Raw genomic sequence first — 17793 nt, 5'->3', positions numbered from 1 at the left:
ACAGTGTCCTGACTGTTATACTTATATAAGAGCACAAATTCTTGAGAAACTAACCCATCAGAAGGAACTGCGTGTGACATAAATAAGCATGATGTTTACAGAGAGCCATCATTTCTCTTCCCTTATTGCTGGATTATGGGGTATAAGTAGAGGAGTAGCAGGAAGTGAACCTAGAGATGTTGGCCAAAATTTTCTCATAAAGAACCTGTGAGCTAGACTAAAGTATCTGGGCTATACTCTAAAAGAAAGGGGAGTCATTAAGGAACTGAAAACTGAATTGGCACAGACCAGATTTGTATTTTTAAACGATCATTTCAGCTGTAATGTGAAGAAAAAGGAGAAAATAGCTGGGAAACTATTACAACAGTTGACACAAAAAAATGATTTACCTGAGACAGGGCTTAGATAAAGCCCTGGAAATGGGGATGAGTCTGAGGGAGGTGGCCTGTAGAGGTCTCTAGGAAATAAAAGCGATAGGACTTGAGCAATTGAATAAAGTGGGACAATGAGCTAAAGACTGAGCCTTAGGTTTTTGGCTTGGTTTACCAGGTAGATAGTGAGAAACAGATATGGATTAAGTTTGGTGATGGTGGTGATGATAGTGGTAGTGTGATACTGCTGACTTTGAAGGACTTATAGAAATTCAGTGAATACATACTTTTTGCTGAAAAGAGAACTAGCTAGGGGGCTTTGAGTGATAAACTTGAAATAATTAGAATTAAGGTGAGAGCTACATCTCTGGGATTGGAGAGAAGAAGATCAAGGAGAGAAGAAACTGTAGCATAACTATTTCATGGTAGAACATAGAGGAGAAAAATCAGGATAGTGTGCTGGTCACGAAGCCAGTGGAGGGGTATGTTGGAGAAAGTGGTCAGTGGGGAGAGAAATACCAGAAAGATCACAGAAGGAAAGAGAAGAGAAGGAACCAGCAAATTTAACCACAAGGATGACTTTTTAAAGAACTATTTTATTGTGTGGTTGAGGAAGGATAGAGCCAGATTACAGTGGTTGAAGAAATGAATGAGAGGTAGAGAAGTAGAAGGTAGACAACTCTTTGGTATGTTTGGTGAAAAAGAAAGAGATGAAGAGAAAGGTGGCTAGAGTAAGACAAAGAACCATAGAAGGAACTAGTGAGGAGGTCAAAGGGGCAAAATGAGGAAGCTCACCTTTAAAGACCTACTATATTGTAGCTCCATAAGGCAGAGACTGTCATTTCTGTCTTATAGATGAGGAAACTGAGTCCTGAAGAATAGAAAAGACTTGTCTAAGTCTTCTCAGCTAGGAACTGGGGATGCTGAGTTGCAAACGTAGGTCTACCTGACTTCTAAAACCCTCTACTTATTATTGCACACCTCAAATTAATAAACAGTAATACCATATATGGAGTTGATGTTAGTGGATGAGGAAGGGCCTAAAGTTGAGGGAGATCCCACCCACCCGCCCACCTCACAATTTTTTTCTGAGGTATGTACCTGAGGTCCCAGGCTAACAAAGAGGGATGGAGGTATACAGTGAATAAAAGGAGGTATATTGCTCTTAGACCATGGCTGCAGGGTATGGGAAAGAAGGAAGACTTGAACTCTGAAAAACCTACCAGCTTACCCTGATGACATTACAAACTGAGGTGAGTGACTTTGGCTTTGGAGCACTAGGAACAAGACAAGTAAGGTCAAGGCGTTAAGTCAGTTACTGGACCATAGGTGATTTTGTAAGGCCTGGAGATAATGGTTGATTAACTGATTCAGTTACTGGACCATAGGTGATTTTGTAAGGCCTGAGAGAAGAGTTGGGGGTTGAGGCAAGGCTCTAAACTGGGTGTGGCAGGGGGAAAGGAAAAGGTTTGACCCAAAGGGATGGGAGTCCATAGGTTTCAAGGAGGTACTTGGAATCAAAGTGATTTCTGTACTGAAGTAATCCTAGGGGATAAACCAGTTATCCACCAAAGAGGAGGACTTGCCCTGGAAATGACTATTTTCTGCCGTCTCTTTGACTTCATTTTACTTGAAATCTGTTATTTTGTAATTAAATCTCCTTTTTTAATTAGTAAATTTAATTCAACATCTATTTCCTGTTTAAGCCTGAAGCATGGGGCCTGAGTCTGAGTGGAGGTCACATATGCAGGACTATGAGGAGGTTGAACTTCATCTAAAAGTCTGACAGGTGGAATTGAGGGCTTGCCCCATTAGACTGATGTCAGAATGCTCTGAGATGACAACTTGACACCACAAAAAAAAAAACATTCTGTTGGCCTAGCAACTGCCAGACTAGAGCCATGTCATTAGTTCACACTTTCTGAAGTAAGATGCCTATATCAAATACCTAGTAATGACCCTACTGGAAATGGAGGAATACAAGATGGATACAGGGTTCCTTACCCTCGAGTTTACACACTGAAGCATAGATATTTGCAAATGTATTGTGAAAGTTCATACCTAAAGTCTAATGTGATCCTTTGGAATCCCTGAGCAAGGGGAGGAGGAGATTAGGGAAGGCTTCCCAGAAGTGGTAGTTTGAAGGTCAGGCAGAGGCAGCATATGCAAAGGCACCATGCTGTGAAATGGCCTTATCTTTTTGGGAAGCCATCTATGGGCCCTAAACTAAGATGGAGTAGAAATTATAAGCAGGGGACACATGAGTGAAGAGACTGATGGTGGAGGGTTGGGGGGGGGTAAGTTTTGACATCCAGGTTTTTGGTGTGAGCTCTCATTCTTTCTACAATATTTGTCACCCACAGATATTGCATATCCACATGCTCATAATGAGAATAGTTCTGCTCCAATCAATCGAGATGAACCTCATGGACATCACCAAGATTTTCTCCCTCCTGCAGCCCGACAGGGAGAAGGAGGATACTGACATGGGGGAGAAGCAGGCTCTGAATCAAACAGTGTATGACAATGACTCCTGTACTTTGGACCAGCTTTTGTGCCAGGAATGTTACAAACGTTTCATCAACAGAAGTAGCTGAGGTGTTCCTGAGATACCCTTGTGCTTGGCTGCTTCTTATGGCCACCTCATTGTTTGCAGGCCCTCCTGGCACATGGTGCTGATGTTGACAGCTTGTATTTCAAGGCATAGACACCACTTTTTACTGCTGTCAGTCATGGTCATCTGGACTGTGTTCATGTGCTTTTGGAAGCTGGTTCCTGTCCTGGTGGTAGTATCCACATCTGTTCTCTTGTGCTCACAGCTGCCCGTGATGGTGCTGCTGTCATCCTTCAGGAACTCTTGGGCCATGGTGCAGAGGCCAATGTCAAGGCTAAACTACCAGTCTGAACATCAAACATAGCTTCGTGTTCTGGCCCCCTCTATTTGGCAGTAGTCTATGCACACCTTGACTGTTTCTGCCCACTTTTGCTCCGTGGGGCAGACCCCAACTACAACTGTACTGACCAGCACCTGTTGGCTCATGTCCCATGGCCCCACATCCTTCTTGAAATCTACCTCCACCATAATTGTGAGCCAGAGTACATCCAGCTATTAATTGATTTTGGTGCTAACATATACCTTCCATCTCTCTCCCTGTATGTGAACTTGCAAGATGATAAAGGCACTGCATTGTTGCTACAGGCCCGAGGTAAGTGTCAAGCAACTTAGCTGTATAGACCTTCTGGCTTGGAAGTCCAAGGGCCACAAATAACCCCCCCAGACCAATCCTTCTGGGATGATTTGAAGAAGATACCATCTTCTCCCTCTCCTGGGACCCCAGTGGAGAAATTACAGATTCACTATTAGAGAAAGGATCACTAAGATAGGTAAAGGATATCGCTAGTAGAATTTCTGGTTTTGGCCCTGCCAATGACTGTTTTGTGGCCTTGAGCATGCCATATGTAAGCTTCAGTGTGTTCCTACTGGTACTATGCATTGAGGACAGACTGATGGAGGTAGATTTCTTAGAAGGGAGAAAGCAATTAGGGCTGCAGGATCCAGGACAGGGTGGATGCAGGCTTGGGTTGGAGAATAACACTGAGAACTGCTTCTTATGACCTGTTTCTCCTTGCTGTAGCCACTCCACAGTCACTACTGTCACAGTCCCATTTAGTCATCCACAGAGCCCTGCACCAGGCCAGCCAACCACAAGCCATTGACGAGCTGGATATTCCCTCTGTGTTGATTAGCTACCTCAAACACCAAGTGTAATCTTTCAGCCTTAACAGAAACCCACAATGCCTAGAAAAACCACCTGGGGATCCAGGGAGTTAAGGGCACTACAGCTCCACCCATTCACCTGGAGATGCTCCATATCCTCCACAGTAAGATACTCACCAAAATAAATCCTGGTGGCTGCTCTCCTATATTATCCCCCACAATAAAATCTTCATCAAAATAAATCCTGGTGGATGTTATGTCTGCTATGTGTAGGGGGTGATGGGGGGTTTACTGAGAGAAGGGATCTGGTTGCCCAAGGGGAAGGATAGTAATTATCTGTCATTTGACAGGCATAGGAGTTCTACCTACTGATGGAGGGAAAAAGGTAATCCAATGTCTCACACCTCCTCCAAGATCCCCAAGAAAATTTAGTGCTGTGTTGTCCTTAGAAGCAAGGTCAAATAATTCAAGTGGTTGATTGGAACGGTAGCATCAGTTGGCTCAGCCTTGTACCTCCCTTCACTTTTCTGTCTGCTACAAGACACTCTCTCTGGGGCTGTCACCCAACCTCCTATTACTGAGTCAAGTAACTAAGGATCTTCCCATTAACTAACCTTGAATCACAGACTGCATTCCCCTTAATCCAGTTTATATTCAAGATGTAATTGGGAAATCAAACTACCAAATGTTTATGGCAGAGAATTTAATGCAAAAAATGATTGCATAGATGATAGGTTGAGATACCAATCAGGAGAGGAAGGTAACCTAGAGATTAATGACATCAGGATGCCAACACCACCCCTAGGCTAGAGGAGTGAGGGAGGAAGTATGACCAGAGTTCAAGGACAAGGGTCACTTGATGGAAATGGAATCACAGGCTTGTCGAGGGGGTGCTAAAAGGGAGACAGTATTCAAATGAGAAGAAAAGAAGAAACATCCTTTCCTTTTCCTTACTGGTGCCCTTCAGTCTGTCTCCCATGTCTCTCTCTCATTGGGGGAAATTAGAAGTCAACTAATATGAGAGCCCAGGAAACAAGGGACAGACTTCTTGCTGCATAAGGCAGAGCAGGGGAAGGTGAATAATGGAAGGGTAGTGAGACAGTGGTGTAATCTGATCCAGGAGCTGGTACCACACAACAGAACTAGAAGTATATTGACAGTGGGAGACACAAAAGAAACACATCAGAGACACCATCAGAGGCACAAAAGGCAGAGACTAAGTATCATGGTTTCTTCATTTTAAAAAAATTCACCAGTGCTTTCATTGGTTGAACCCAGCCAGATGATTGATCAGGGAGGCTGGGAAATGCATCCTGCACCCTCTATGATATGGAGGAGAGTAGGATAAGGAGGCAAACATGCGTTGGACCAGCACAGATAAACACCCAAATTCAGATATGATCACCTTTCTTTTAATAAAATCTTACACAGTACCTTCTTGTATTTCTCCTGCACAACTGTGGGTGGGGATGTGGACAAATAGTAAAAGAGACACAAGATGAAGGAGTTGAGGAGGAGAGCCCAGGTAATCTTTAGATATTTAGAACTTTTCCTGGGAGCTGTCTTGACAGTTCCTCTATATCATGATCTCCTATTATGTGGAAAAGGAGGCGGGGAATAAGACCTTCAGCTGACTCGTCTCTCCCCTCTTTACTTCCTTACTCTCCTTAGCTCCTAGTGCCTGAGAGACTTTAGGAAGGCAAAAAAAAAAAAAAAAGTCATCTATCTCCATGGTCCTGCCCTACTCAGATTCCAGACTTTCATTCTTGTTTTGGAGAATAACATAACTGCTTATTTCTAAGAAGTAGAACAGAAGGATTTGGCCACAGGCCTGTTCTCCTTCAGGGCGGTTGGCTCTAGCTCTCTAGTACGTTTCTTTCAATCTAGGCTCCTGAGGAATGATTTGTCCAGGACCCCATTCCTGGCTCTACCCCTATCTCTTTAAGGGCCTTGGGGATTAAGAGTCAACTTCAGCAGCTCTATCTGTCTGCTATAGGCTCCCTCGGAAAGTACACCCTTCAAATGTGGTCTGGCCAGGGTGGCCTCCCCTGTGTCATCTGGAACATAGATTCTCTGGCTACATGAAAGCATGTAGATACTCTGGGCTTTTCAAAGGAATTTCATTTAAGAAGGATGTAAGAACCTAGCAAATTCTAGGCAGAAAAGAAGGGCTGGAAATCTCAGCCCCATTTCTTCTATGAGCAAACTGAGAACCTGCCAAAATTCAGTGTCCATATTACCCATCTCTCCAGAATACTTTTAGCTTCTATTTTTCCAGCTTCCTGTATTGCTGGTGAACAGAGACAATTTCGAGATGTGGTGCCTTAGTTTCTTCCCTTCCCCAGGCCTAACCATTCCCATTTGGATAATATACTAGGGGTTGGAATGAGTCATCTAAAATTCTGATGATGAATTTTCCTAGGCAACTTTCCCTAGGAGCCCTGAGGAAGAGGAAGAGGCAGATGTGATATCTCTGTTTCTGGAGTGAAATCTCCCTTTTGGCCTTTAGTTTCTTGTTGGCATTGGTCCCATATGATAATCCAGTCTCCTTAACATCACCATACTCCCACTTCCCCTGACAACAACCATCAGTTTCAGGAAGCCATATCTTAATTTTTTCAAGTGACCCAGGCCACGTCCCTCCCTCCTTCTCTCCCTCCATCCCTGTCACCTGAACTCCCTTTTTTTCCCTCCATCCCTACTTCCTTCTTTCTCTCTTTTCCTCTCTTTTTAGCATTGCCATGAACCTGGGGGTGGCTCAGTTATGCACTTGTCATTGATAAGTCTGTGTTCTCTCTTGCAATGAGAAAATTATTTTGTTTTATTCAGAAAGGTGGCCCTCAAAGACTTGATCCAAAGTGCAAAATGGCCCACTAGACTTCCGACACCAAAGACATCCCCTTCAGCTGCTAACTTAAGGGAATGCCTGATGGAAGAGGTTGTACTTGATCTTGGCCTTGAATGGTGGAAAGGGTTTTAATCAGTAGAGAGGAAAAAAAGAGGAATGAACTTAGTGAACAAAGATATGGGAAACAGCAGGCAAGTTTGGGTAACCAGTTTAGTTTGGTTCAAGTTCAATATATTTGAACCAGAGCTAGGCTGGGGACTAGACTGGAGAGGGCCCTGAATGCTCTGGTCTCTTGGACTTTCAATGTGGTATGCACAGTCATAGGAATGATTTGTTGAATATATGGAGAACATATTCCCTGATATCCCAGGGAAAATCTGACATCATTATATTTTTATTTTTATTTTTTTAATGTTTTTATTTATTTTCGAGAGACAGAGAGACAGAGTGTGAGCGGGGGAGGAGAAGAGAGAGAAAGAGACACAGAATCTGAAGCAGGCTCCAGGCTCTGAACTGTCAGCACAGAGCCCAACACAGGGCTCGAATCCACTAACTGTGAGATTATGACCTGAGCTGAAGTCGACAATTAACCAACGGAGCCACCCAGGTGCCCCTATTTTTATTTTTTTTAACGTTTTATTCTTGAGGGAGAGAGAGACAGAGTGTGAGTGAGTGAGGGGGAGAGAGAAGGAGACAAAGAATCTGAAGCAGGCTCTAGGTTCTGAGCTGTCAGCAAAGAGCCCAATGCGGGACTCAAACCGGCGAGCCATGAGATCATGACCTGAGCCAAAGTCGGACCTTTAGCGGACTGAGTCACCCAGGGATCCCTATTTTATTTATTTATTTATTTATTTATTTATTTATTTATTTATTTATTTATTTAATTTTTATTTGTTTCATGTTTATTTATTTTTGAGAGAGACAGAGACAAAGTGCAAACAGGAGAGGGGCAGAGAAAGAGAGACAGAGACAAAGAATCTGAAACAGGCTCCAGCTTCTGAGCTGTCATCACAGAACCCGACATGGGACTCGAACTCACAAACTGTGAGATCATGACCTGAGCTGAAGTCAGGAGCTTAACCTACTGAGCCACCCAGGCACCCCTGGCATCATTATATTTTCAAATTGAGATATAATTGACAAATAACATTTTATTAGTTTTAAGTGTATAACATTGCTTCAGTATTTGTATATATTATAAAATGATCACAATATCTAGTTAACATCCATCACCACACATAGTGACAAAATATTTTATGATAAGGACTTTTAAGATCTGCTCTCTTAGAAACATTCAAATATGCAATACAATATTATTAACTATAGTCACCATGCTTTACATTATATCTCCCATGAATTATTTATTTTATAAATAGAAGTTTGTACCTTTTGATCCCTTCACCCACTTCAATCTCCCCCTACTTCCCACCTCTGGCAACCACTAATCTGTCCTCTGTACCTGTGAGTTCATTAAAAAATTTTTAGATTATACATATAAGGAAGATCATTTGGTTTTGTATTTTTGTGTCTGACTTATTTTACTTAGAATAATGCCTTCAAGGTCCATCCATGTTGCTGCAAATAGCAAGACAGTCTTTTTTTATAGCTAGATTCAGCTATATGTATATGTATATGTATACATTTTCTTTAGTCATCCATCCGTGAACATTTAGGTGGCTTCCATGACTTCCCCATTGTAAATAATGCTGCAGTGAATATAGGGGTGCATATATATTTTCAAGTTTTATTTTCTTTTTCTTTAGCTAAATACCCAGAATTCCAGTTTCTAGATCATGTGGTAGTTATATTTTTATTTTTTGAGGAAACTACATACTATTTCTCATAGAGGCCACAGCAATTTACATTACCATCAACAATGAACAAGTTTCCTTTTCCCTACATTTTTACCAACACTTTTATTTCTTGCTTTTTTGATTATAGTCATTCTAACCAGGTGGGAAATGATATTTTGTTTTCGATTTTTATTTCTTTGGTGATTTGTGATGTTGAGCATCACATATACCTTTTTCATATACCTGTTGGCCATCTGTATGTTTTCTTTGAAAAAATGTCTACTCAGAGCCTCTTATTATTTTTTAATCAGATTGTTTTGTTTTGTTTTGTTTTTTTGCTAATGAGTTGTATGAGTTCTTTATATATTTGGATATTAACCCTTTATCAGTTATATGATTATAAATCTTTTCTCCCATTCAGTAGGTTGACTTCATTTTGTTAATGAAATGTTCGTTTTGTTAATTTCCTTTGCTGTGCAGGATATTTTCAGTTTGGTGCAATCCCACTTATTTTTGTTTTTGTTGACATTGTTTTTGGTGTCAAATCCAAAAGAGTCATTACCAAGACCTATATCAGGAGCTTACTGCTTATGTTTTTCTTCTAGGATTTTTATGGTTTCAGGTCTTACATTCAAGTCTTTAATCCATATTGCATTAATTTTTGTGTATAGTGAAAAATAGTAGTCCAGTTTTATTCTTTTGTATGTGGTCATCCAGTTTTGCCAACACCATTTATTAAAGAAACTGTCCTGGAGTGTCTGGATGGCTCAGTCAGTTGAGCATCTGATTCTGGCTCAGTTCATGATCTCACAATTTGTGGGTTCAAACCATGTATCGGACTCTGTGCTGACAGCTCAGAGCCTGGAGGCTATTTCATATTTTGTGCCTCCCTCTCTCTCTCTCTCTCTCTGCCCCTCCCTCATCTCTCTCTCTCTCTCTCTCTCTCCAAAATAATACATAAAGTTTTTTATGAAAAAAAGAAACTATCCTTTCTCCATCGTATATCTTGGCTTTTTTGTTATAAATCAATTGACCCTATATTCCTAGATTTATTCTGGAAGCATTAATTTCACCATCCTTTTGCAACCTCAGAGTACTTGGCAGCTTACAAATTATTTGTGGACTCATCACTTCCTTTACTTTTAGAATAGCTTCTGAACTACCTGGGGAAGTCCTGCTCTTCCACAGTCAAACACTCTGCTTCATCCTGGAACTTTGTAATCTCTGTCCATCTATAGTCATAGAAGACTTAGCTTCCAGACACTAGTCAACTTGATAGCTCTTACTTTGCCAGTCTACTCCCAGCACAGACTACCTCCTCCCAATAGAAAAGCAGAGGCTGAGGTGATGGAGGATCTGATTCAGTGGTTAGTTCACCTGAAGATGCTTCACCTCTCTGACTTTTATACTATAAAATCTTCATTTTATCTCTACTCCCTTGGTTGCACCTGGAAATGCAATTCCCTCTTTCCAACCAGAATTGCCTGCTTTTTACAGACTCTCCATTCTTCCACTCAATAAAAATTTATTGAGACCAAATATGTCCCAGGCTCTGAGTTTCAGGTACCACATGATTTCTTATTTTCTCTCCACTTGCCCCCCTCCCCTGTATTCATGTCCTTCTCTGTCCATCTTTAATCCTGTGTTCATTCAACCACTTCAATTTCTCACCCAGCTTTGGATGAAGCCATCATCCTCTCCTAGGTGTGGGCTGATGAACACCATAGAAGACATTAAAATAAGTAATCATCATAGAAATCTAAAGAGTTAATATACATTGAATACTTACTATTTTCCAGGCAATATGCTCAGTAATTACTGAGCATGGATTAACCCATTTAATTCAATGACCTTATTTTACTCATGTCCACTTTATAGATGAAGAAACTGAGATACAGTAAGATCACATAGATAGGAAGCAGGATCTCATAAAAATGAGATGACTATACATTCCAGAATGAAATTCCAGCTAGGCCTTTATCAGCTTGCCCATTCTCTAATGTAACTATTTAAAAAAATTTAATATAACTTATTATTAAGGTGGTTTCCATATAACACCCAGTGCTCATTCCAACCCATTTTCCCCTCTCCCACACACCCATCAAACCTCAGTTTGTTCTCAGTATTTAAGAGTGTCTTATGGTTTGCCCCCCTCCCTCTCCTTAACTATTTTTTCTCCTTCCCCTCCCCTATGGTCTTCTGTTACGTTTCTCCTCCTCCATATATGAGTGAAAACATATGGTATCTGTCTTTTGATGCCTGACTTATTTCACTTAGCATAACACCCTCGAGTTCCAGCCACGTTGCTACAAATAGCCAGATTTCATTTGTTCTCATTGCAATGTAGTATTCCATTGTATACATAAACCATGTTTTCTTGATCCATTCATTAGTTGATGGATATTTAGGCTCTTTCCATAATTTGGCTGTTGTCTACAGTGATGCTATAAACATTGAGGTACAGTGCCCCTTATGCATCAGCACTCCTGTACCCCTTGGGTAAATTCCTAGCAGTGCTATTGCTGGGTCATAGGGTAGTTTTATTGTTAATATTTTGAGGAAACTCCACAATGTTTTCCAGAGTGACTGCACCAGTTTGCATTCCTACCAAAAGTGCAAGAGGGTTCCCTTTTCTCCACATCCTCACCAGCATCTATAGTCTCCTGATTTTTTCATTACAACCACTCTGACGCATGTAAGGTGGTATCTCAGTATGGTTTTGATTTATATTTCCCTGATGATAAATGATGTTGAGCATCGTTTCATGTGTCTGTTGGCCATCTGGAAGTCTTCTTTGCAGAAGTGTGTATTCGTGTCTTCTGCCAATTTTTTCACTGGTTTTTATTTTTCTTTTTGTTTTTTCAGGTATGGAGTTTGGTGAGTTTTTTTTTTTTTATAGTTTTTGGACAGTCTTTTATCCGATATGTGATTTGCAAAAATCTTTTCCCATTCAGTCGGTTGCCTTTTATTTCTTTTGATTGTTTTTTTTTCTTTGACATGCAGAATATTTTTATCTTGATGAGGTCCTAATAGATCATTTTTGCGTTTAATTTCCTTGCCCTTGAAGAGGTGTTGAGTAAGAAGTTGCTGTGGCTGAGGTCAAGGAGGTTGTTTCCTGCTTTCTCCTCCAGGATTTTAATGGTTTTCTGTCTCAAATTCAGGTCCTTCATCCTTTTTCAGTTTAGTTTTACTGTATGGTGTAAGAAAGTGGTCGAGTTTCATTCTTCTGTGTGATGGTGTCCGGTTCTCCCAGCACCATTTGTTAGAGACTGTCTTTTTTTCATTGGATATTCATTCCTGCTTTGTCAAAGATAAGTTGGCCATACATTTGTTGGTCGAATTCTGGGTTCTCTATTCTACTCCATTGGTCTGTGTGTCTGTTTTTGTGCCAATACCATACTGTCTTGGTGATTACAGTTTCGTAGAGGCTAACATCTCGGATTGTGATGCCTCCCACTTTGACTTTTCTTTTTCAACATTACTTTGGCTGTTTGGGATCTTTGGTGGTCTCATGCAAATTTAAGGATTGTTCTAGCTTTGAGATGAATGCTGGAGCAATTTTGATTGGGAATGCATCGAATGTGTAGATTACATTGGGTAGTATTGACATTTTAACAATATTTATTCTTCCAATCCATGAGCGTGGAATGTTTTACCATTTCTTTGTGTCTTCTTCAATTTCCTTCATAAGTGTTCTATACTTTGCAGCATACAAATCATTTACATCCTTGGTATTTTATGGTTCTTGGTATAACTGTGAATGGAATCAGCTTCTTGATTTCTCTTTCTGTTGCTTCATTGTTGGTGTATAAGGCTGCCACCAATTTCTGTAGATTGATTTTGTACCCTGCGACTTTGCTGAATTCATGGATCAGATCAAGCAGAATTTTGATGGACTCTGTCGGGTTCTCCATGTAGGGTGTCATGTTTTCTGCAAAAAGTGAAAGTTGGATTTCTTCTTTGCTAATTCTGATGCCTTTTGTTTCTTTTTGTTGTCTGATTGCCGATTAGGACTTCTAGCACTGTGTTAAACAACAGTGGTGAGAGAGAACATCCCTGTCGTGTTCCTGATCTCAGGAGGAAAGCTCTCAGTTTTTTCCCATTGAGGAAGATATTAGCTGTGGGCTTTTCATAAATGGCTTTTATCATATTTTTATTTGTTTATTTTTTATTTTTTAACAGTTTAATTTCAAATTGGTTTCCATATACACCCAGTGCTTCTCCCTACAAGCGCTCCCACCATGACCATCACCGCCTTCCCCCCTCCCCCTCCCCCTTCAGTCCATGGTTCGTTTTCAGTATTCAAGATTCTCTCATGATTAGTGTCTCTCACTCTCCTCAGCTCTTTCTCCCCCTTCTTCTCCCTATGGTTTTCTCTTAGGTTTTCCCTGATAGACCTATGAGTGAAAACATATGGTATCTATCCTTCTGTACCTGACTTATTTCGCTTAGCATAACACCCTCGAGGTCCGTCCACTTTGCTATAAATGGCCATAGTCCATACTTCCTCATTGCCATATAGTACTCCATTGTATATATGTACCACATCTTCTTGATCCATTCATCAGGTGATGGACATTTAGGCTCTTTCCATGTTTTGGTTACTGTAGAAAGTGCCGAAATAAACATTGGGTACATGTACTCCTATGCATCAGCGCTCCTGTATCCCCTGGGTAAATCGCTAGCAGTGCTATTGCTGGATCATAAGGGAGTTCTACTGACAGATTTTGAGGAGCCTCCATACTGTTTTCCAGAGCGGATATACCAGTTTACATTCCCACCAACAGTGTAGGAGGGTGCCCGTTTCTCCACATCCTCGCCAGCATCTATAGTTTCTTGATTTGTTCATTTTAGTGACTCTGAATGGTGTGAGGTGGTATCTCAGTGTGGTTTTGCTTTGTATTTCCCTGATGAGTGATGCTGAGCATCGTTTCATGTGCATGTAGGCCATCTGGTTGTCCACGTTGGAGAAGTGTCTATCCATGTCTTCTGCCCATTTCTTCACTGGATTATTCATTTTTCATGTATGGAGTTTAGTGAGCTCCTTGTAGATGTTGGATACTAGCCCTTTATCTGATGTGCCACTTGCCACTAGATTTTCCCATTCTGTCGGTTGTTTATTGGTTTTTTTGATTGTTTCCTTTGTTTTGCAGAAGATTTTTCTCTTGGTGAGGTCCCGGTAGTTCATATTTGTTCTTGATTCCCTTGCCTCTGGGGATATGTCAAGGAACAAATTACTGAGATTGAGGTCTAGGAAGCTATTTCCTGCTTTCTCCTTAAGGGTTTTAATGGTTTCCTGTCTCACATTCAGATCCTTTATCCATTTTGAGTTTATTTTTGTGAATACTATAAGGAAGTGGTCTAATTTCATTTTTCTACATGTTGCTGTCCAGCTCTCCAAACACCACCTGTTGAAGAGGCTGTCGTTTTTCCATTGGATACTCTTTCTTGCTTTGGCAATGATTAATTGGCCATATACTTGTGGGTCCAGATCAGGGTTCTCTATTCTATTCCATTGTTCCATGTGTCTGTTATTGTGCCAATACCATACTGTCTTAATGATGGCAGCTTCTAGTAGAGGCTAACGACTGGGATTGTGATGCCCCCTGTTTTTGTTTTCTTCTTCAATATTACTTTGGCTATTCGGGGTTTTTTGTGGTTCCATACGAATTTTAAGATATTTTTTTCTAGCTTTGAGAAGAATTCTGGTGCAACTTTGATGGGGATTGCATTGAATGTGTAAATTGCTTTGGGTTATAATGATTTCTTAACAAAGTTTATTCTTCCAATCCATGAGCACGAAATGTTTTTCCATTTCATTGTGTCTTCTTCAATTTACTTCATAGATCTTCTATAGTTTTCAGCACACAGGTCTTTTACATCTTTGGTTAGGTTTATTCCTAGGTATTTTTGGGTTTTCGTGCAATTGTGAATGAGATCTGTTTCTTGCTTTCTCTTTCTGTTGCTTCATTTTTGGTGTATAAGAATGCAACTGATTTCTGTACATTGACTTTGTACCCTGCAACTTTTCCAATTCATGGATCAGTTATCGAAGGATTCTGGTGGAGTCAATTGGGTTTTCCATGTAGAGAATCATGTCGTCTGCGAAAAGGGAAAGTTTGACTTCTTCTTTGCCAATTCTGATGTGCTTTATTTCCTTTTGTTGTCTGATTGCTGATTCTAGGACTTCCAACACTATATTAAACAACAGGGGTGAGAGTGGACACCCCTGTCATGTCCCTGATCTCAGGGCGAAAGCTCTCAGTTTTTCTCCAGTGAGGATAACATTGGCTGTGAGCTTTTCATAAATGGCTTTTATGATGTTTAAGTAAGTTCCTGCTATCCCGGATTTCTTGAGGGTTTTTATTAAGAAGAGATGTTGTATTTTGTCAAATGCTTTTTTGGCATCTATCGACAGGGTCATATGGTTTTTTTCTTTTGTTTTGTTAATGTGATATATCACATTACTGGATTGGTGAATATTGAACCAGCCTTGTAACCCAGGAATAAATCCCACTTGATCATAATGAATGATACTTTTTATGCTTTTGAATTCGATTTGGTAGTATATTGTTGAGTATTTTTGCATCTGTATTCATTAAGGATATTGGCCCGTAGTTCTCTTTTTTTGTTGGGTCTCTGCCTGGCTTAGGAATCAGAGTGATATGTGCTTCGTAGAATGAGTCCGGTAGTCTTCCTTCCATTTCTATTTTTTTTTTTTTTTGGAATAGCTTGAGAAAGAACAGCATTAACTCCACTTTAAACATCTTTTAGAATTCCCCTGGGAATCCATCCAGTCCTGGGCTTCTATTAGTTGGGAGATTTTTGATAACTGATTTGATTTCTTCACTGGTTATGGGTCTGTTCAGATTTTCTATCTCTTCCCATTTTAATTTTGCTAGTGCATGTGTGTTTAGAAATTTCTCCATTTCTTCTAGATTGTCCAGTTTGTTGGCATATATTTTTTCATAGTAATCTCTGATTATTTCTTGTATTTCTGAGGAATCTGTTGTAATAGATCCATTTTCCTTCATGATTCTGTCTATTTGGGTGTTCTCCCTTTTCTTTCTGAGGAGCATAGGTAGGGGTTTATCAATGTTGTTTATTTTTTTCAAAAAACCAATTCTTGGTTTCATTGATCTGTTCAATTGTTTTTGTGGATTATCTTGTTTAATTCTGGGTTGATCTTTATTATTTCCTTTCTTTTGCTGCGTTTGGGGTGTTCTTGCTGCTCTTTTTCTAGTTTCCTTAGGTGTTCTTTTAGGGTTAGAGTTTGTGCTTTTTCTAGTTTGTTAAAATAGGCCTGGATTGCAATGATCTTTCCTCTTAAGACTGCCTTTGCTGCATACCAGAGAGTGTTTATTGTTGTATTCTCATTTTCATTGGTCTCCATATATTTTTAAATTTCTACTCTAATTGCCTGATTTGCCCATTTATTCTTTAGTAGGGTAGTATTAAATCTCCACATTTTTGGAGGTTTTCCTGACTTCTTCCCGTGGTTGATTTCGAGTTTCATAGCATTGTGATCTGAAAGTGTGCATGGTATGATATCACATCTTTTGTATTTATGGAGGGCTGTTTTATGACCCAGTATGAGATCAATCTTGGAGAATGTCCCATGTGCACTCAAGAAGAAAGTGAATTCCCTAGCGTCAGGATGCAGAGCTTTACATATATCTATCAATTCCATCTGCTCCAGCGTGCCATTCAGGTCTATTGTTTCTTTAGTGATTTTTTTGTCTGGTTTACCAATCCATTGTTGTAAGTGGGGTATTAAAGGCCCCTGCAATTAGCACATTCTTATCAATAAGATTGCTTCTGATTGTGATTAATTGTTTTATGTATCTAGGAGCTCCTGAATTCGGTGCATAAATATTTATAATTATTAGCTCTTCTCCATGTAGAGAACCTGTAATTATTATATAATGTCCTTCTTCATATTTTATTACTGCCTTTATTTTAAAGTTCAGTTTGTCTGTTATAAGTATGGCTACTCCAGCTTTCTTTTGGTGTCCAGTCTCATGGTAGATATTTCTCCATCCCCTTACTTTCAATTTGATGGTGTCTTCATGTCTAACGTCTCTTGTAGGCTGTAAATAGATGGGTTTTGGTTTTTGATCCATTCTGGTACCCTGTGTCATTTGGCTGGGGCATTCAGTCCATTGACAATCAGTTTTTTTATTGAAAAATGTGGGTTTAGATTCATTGTGTTCCCTGTAGAGTGAATGTTTGTGGTGATGTCTCTGGTACCTTTATTCCTTGCTACATTTCCCTCATAGTGTCCCTCTTAGGATTTCTTGTAGGGCTCGTTTGGTGGTGATGAATTCTCTCAACTTTTGTTTATTTGGGAAAACCTTTGTCTCCTTCTATTTTGAATGACAGGTTCGCTGGATAAAGAATTCTTGGTTGAATATTCTTCCTGTTCATCACATTGAAGATTTCCTGTCATTCCTTTGTGGCTTGCCATGTTTCAGTAGATAGGTCTGTAACCACTCTGATAGGTTTCACTTTGTATGTCAAGGCCCTTTTCTCCCTAGCTGCTTTCAGAAGTCTCTCTTTGTTTTTCTATTTTGCCAGTTTCACTATGATATGTCATGCTGAAAGTCAGTTTACATTACATCTAGGGGGAGTTCGGTATGTCTCTTGAATTTCAATGTCTTTCTCTTTCCTCAGATTGGGGAAAATTTTGTGTATAATTTGGTCTAGCACGCCTTCAAGCACTCTGTCTTTGTCTTCCTCTTCAGGAACTCCTATGATAAGGACATTGTTCCATTTGATTGTATTACTCTGGTCTCATTCTCCTTTCGTGCTCCTGAATCATTTTATCTCTCTTTATCTTGGCCTCCTCTTTTGCTATAACTGTGTCTTCTAATTCACTTATTCTCCTCTCTGCTTCTTCAATCCGTGCATTGGCAGCCTCCATCTTCTTATTCATCTCATTTATAGCCTTTTCGAACTTGTCACAGCTATTTTGAAGGTTCCTAGTCTTTGTATCAATATCTTCTCTGATAGCTTCTATGTTTTTTTCAAGCCCAGCAATTAATTTTATGACAATCGTTCTAA

At 40.0% G+C, this 17793-nt stretch overlaps 1 protein-coding gene across 1 annotated transcript; it reads left to right on the top strand.

Moving 5' to 3' along the window:
* Positions 1 to 1606: 1606 nt before the first annotated feature.
* ASB12 (ankyrin repeat and SOCS box containing 12) lies at positions 1607 to 4140 on the top strand. Its single transcript, XM_029929414.1, is given in 4 exon segments — positions 1607 to 1624; positions 2735 to 3014; positions 3017 to 3577; positions 4007 to 4140. Coding segments are annotated over 4 exon segments (993 nt in total).
* Positions 4141 to 17793: the final 13653 nt, after the last annotated feature.

The sequence above is a fragment of the Suricata suricatta genome, chromosome X (genome assembly GCF_006229205.1).
Source record: "Suricata suricatta isolate VVHF042 chromosome X, meerkat_22Aug2017_6uvM2_HiC, whole genome shotgun sequence".
NCBI classification, from domain to species: Eukaryota; Metazoa; Chordata; class Mammalia; order Carnivora; family Herpestidae; genus Suricata; species Suricata suricatta.
This window is presented reverse-complemented; position numbering and strand designations above follow the sequence as displayed.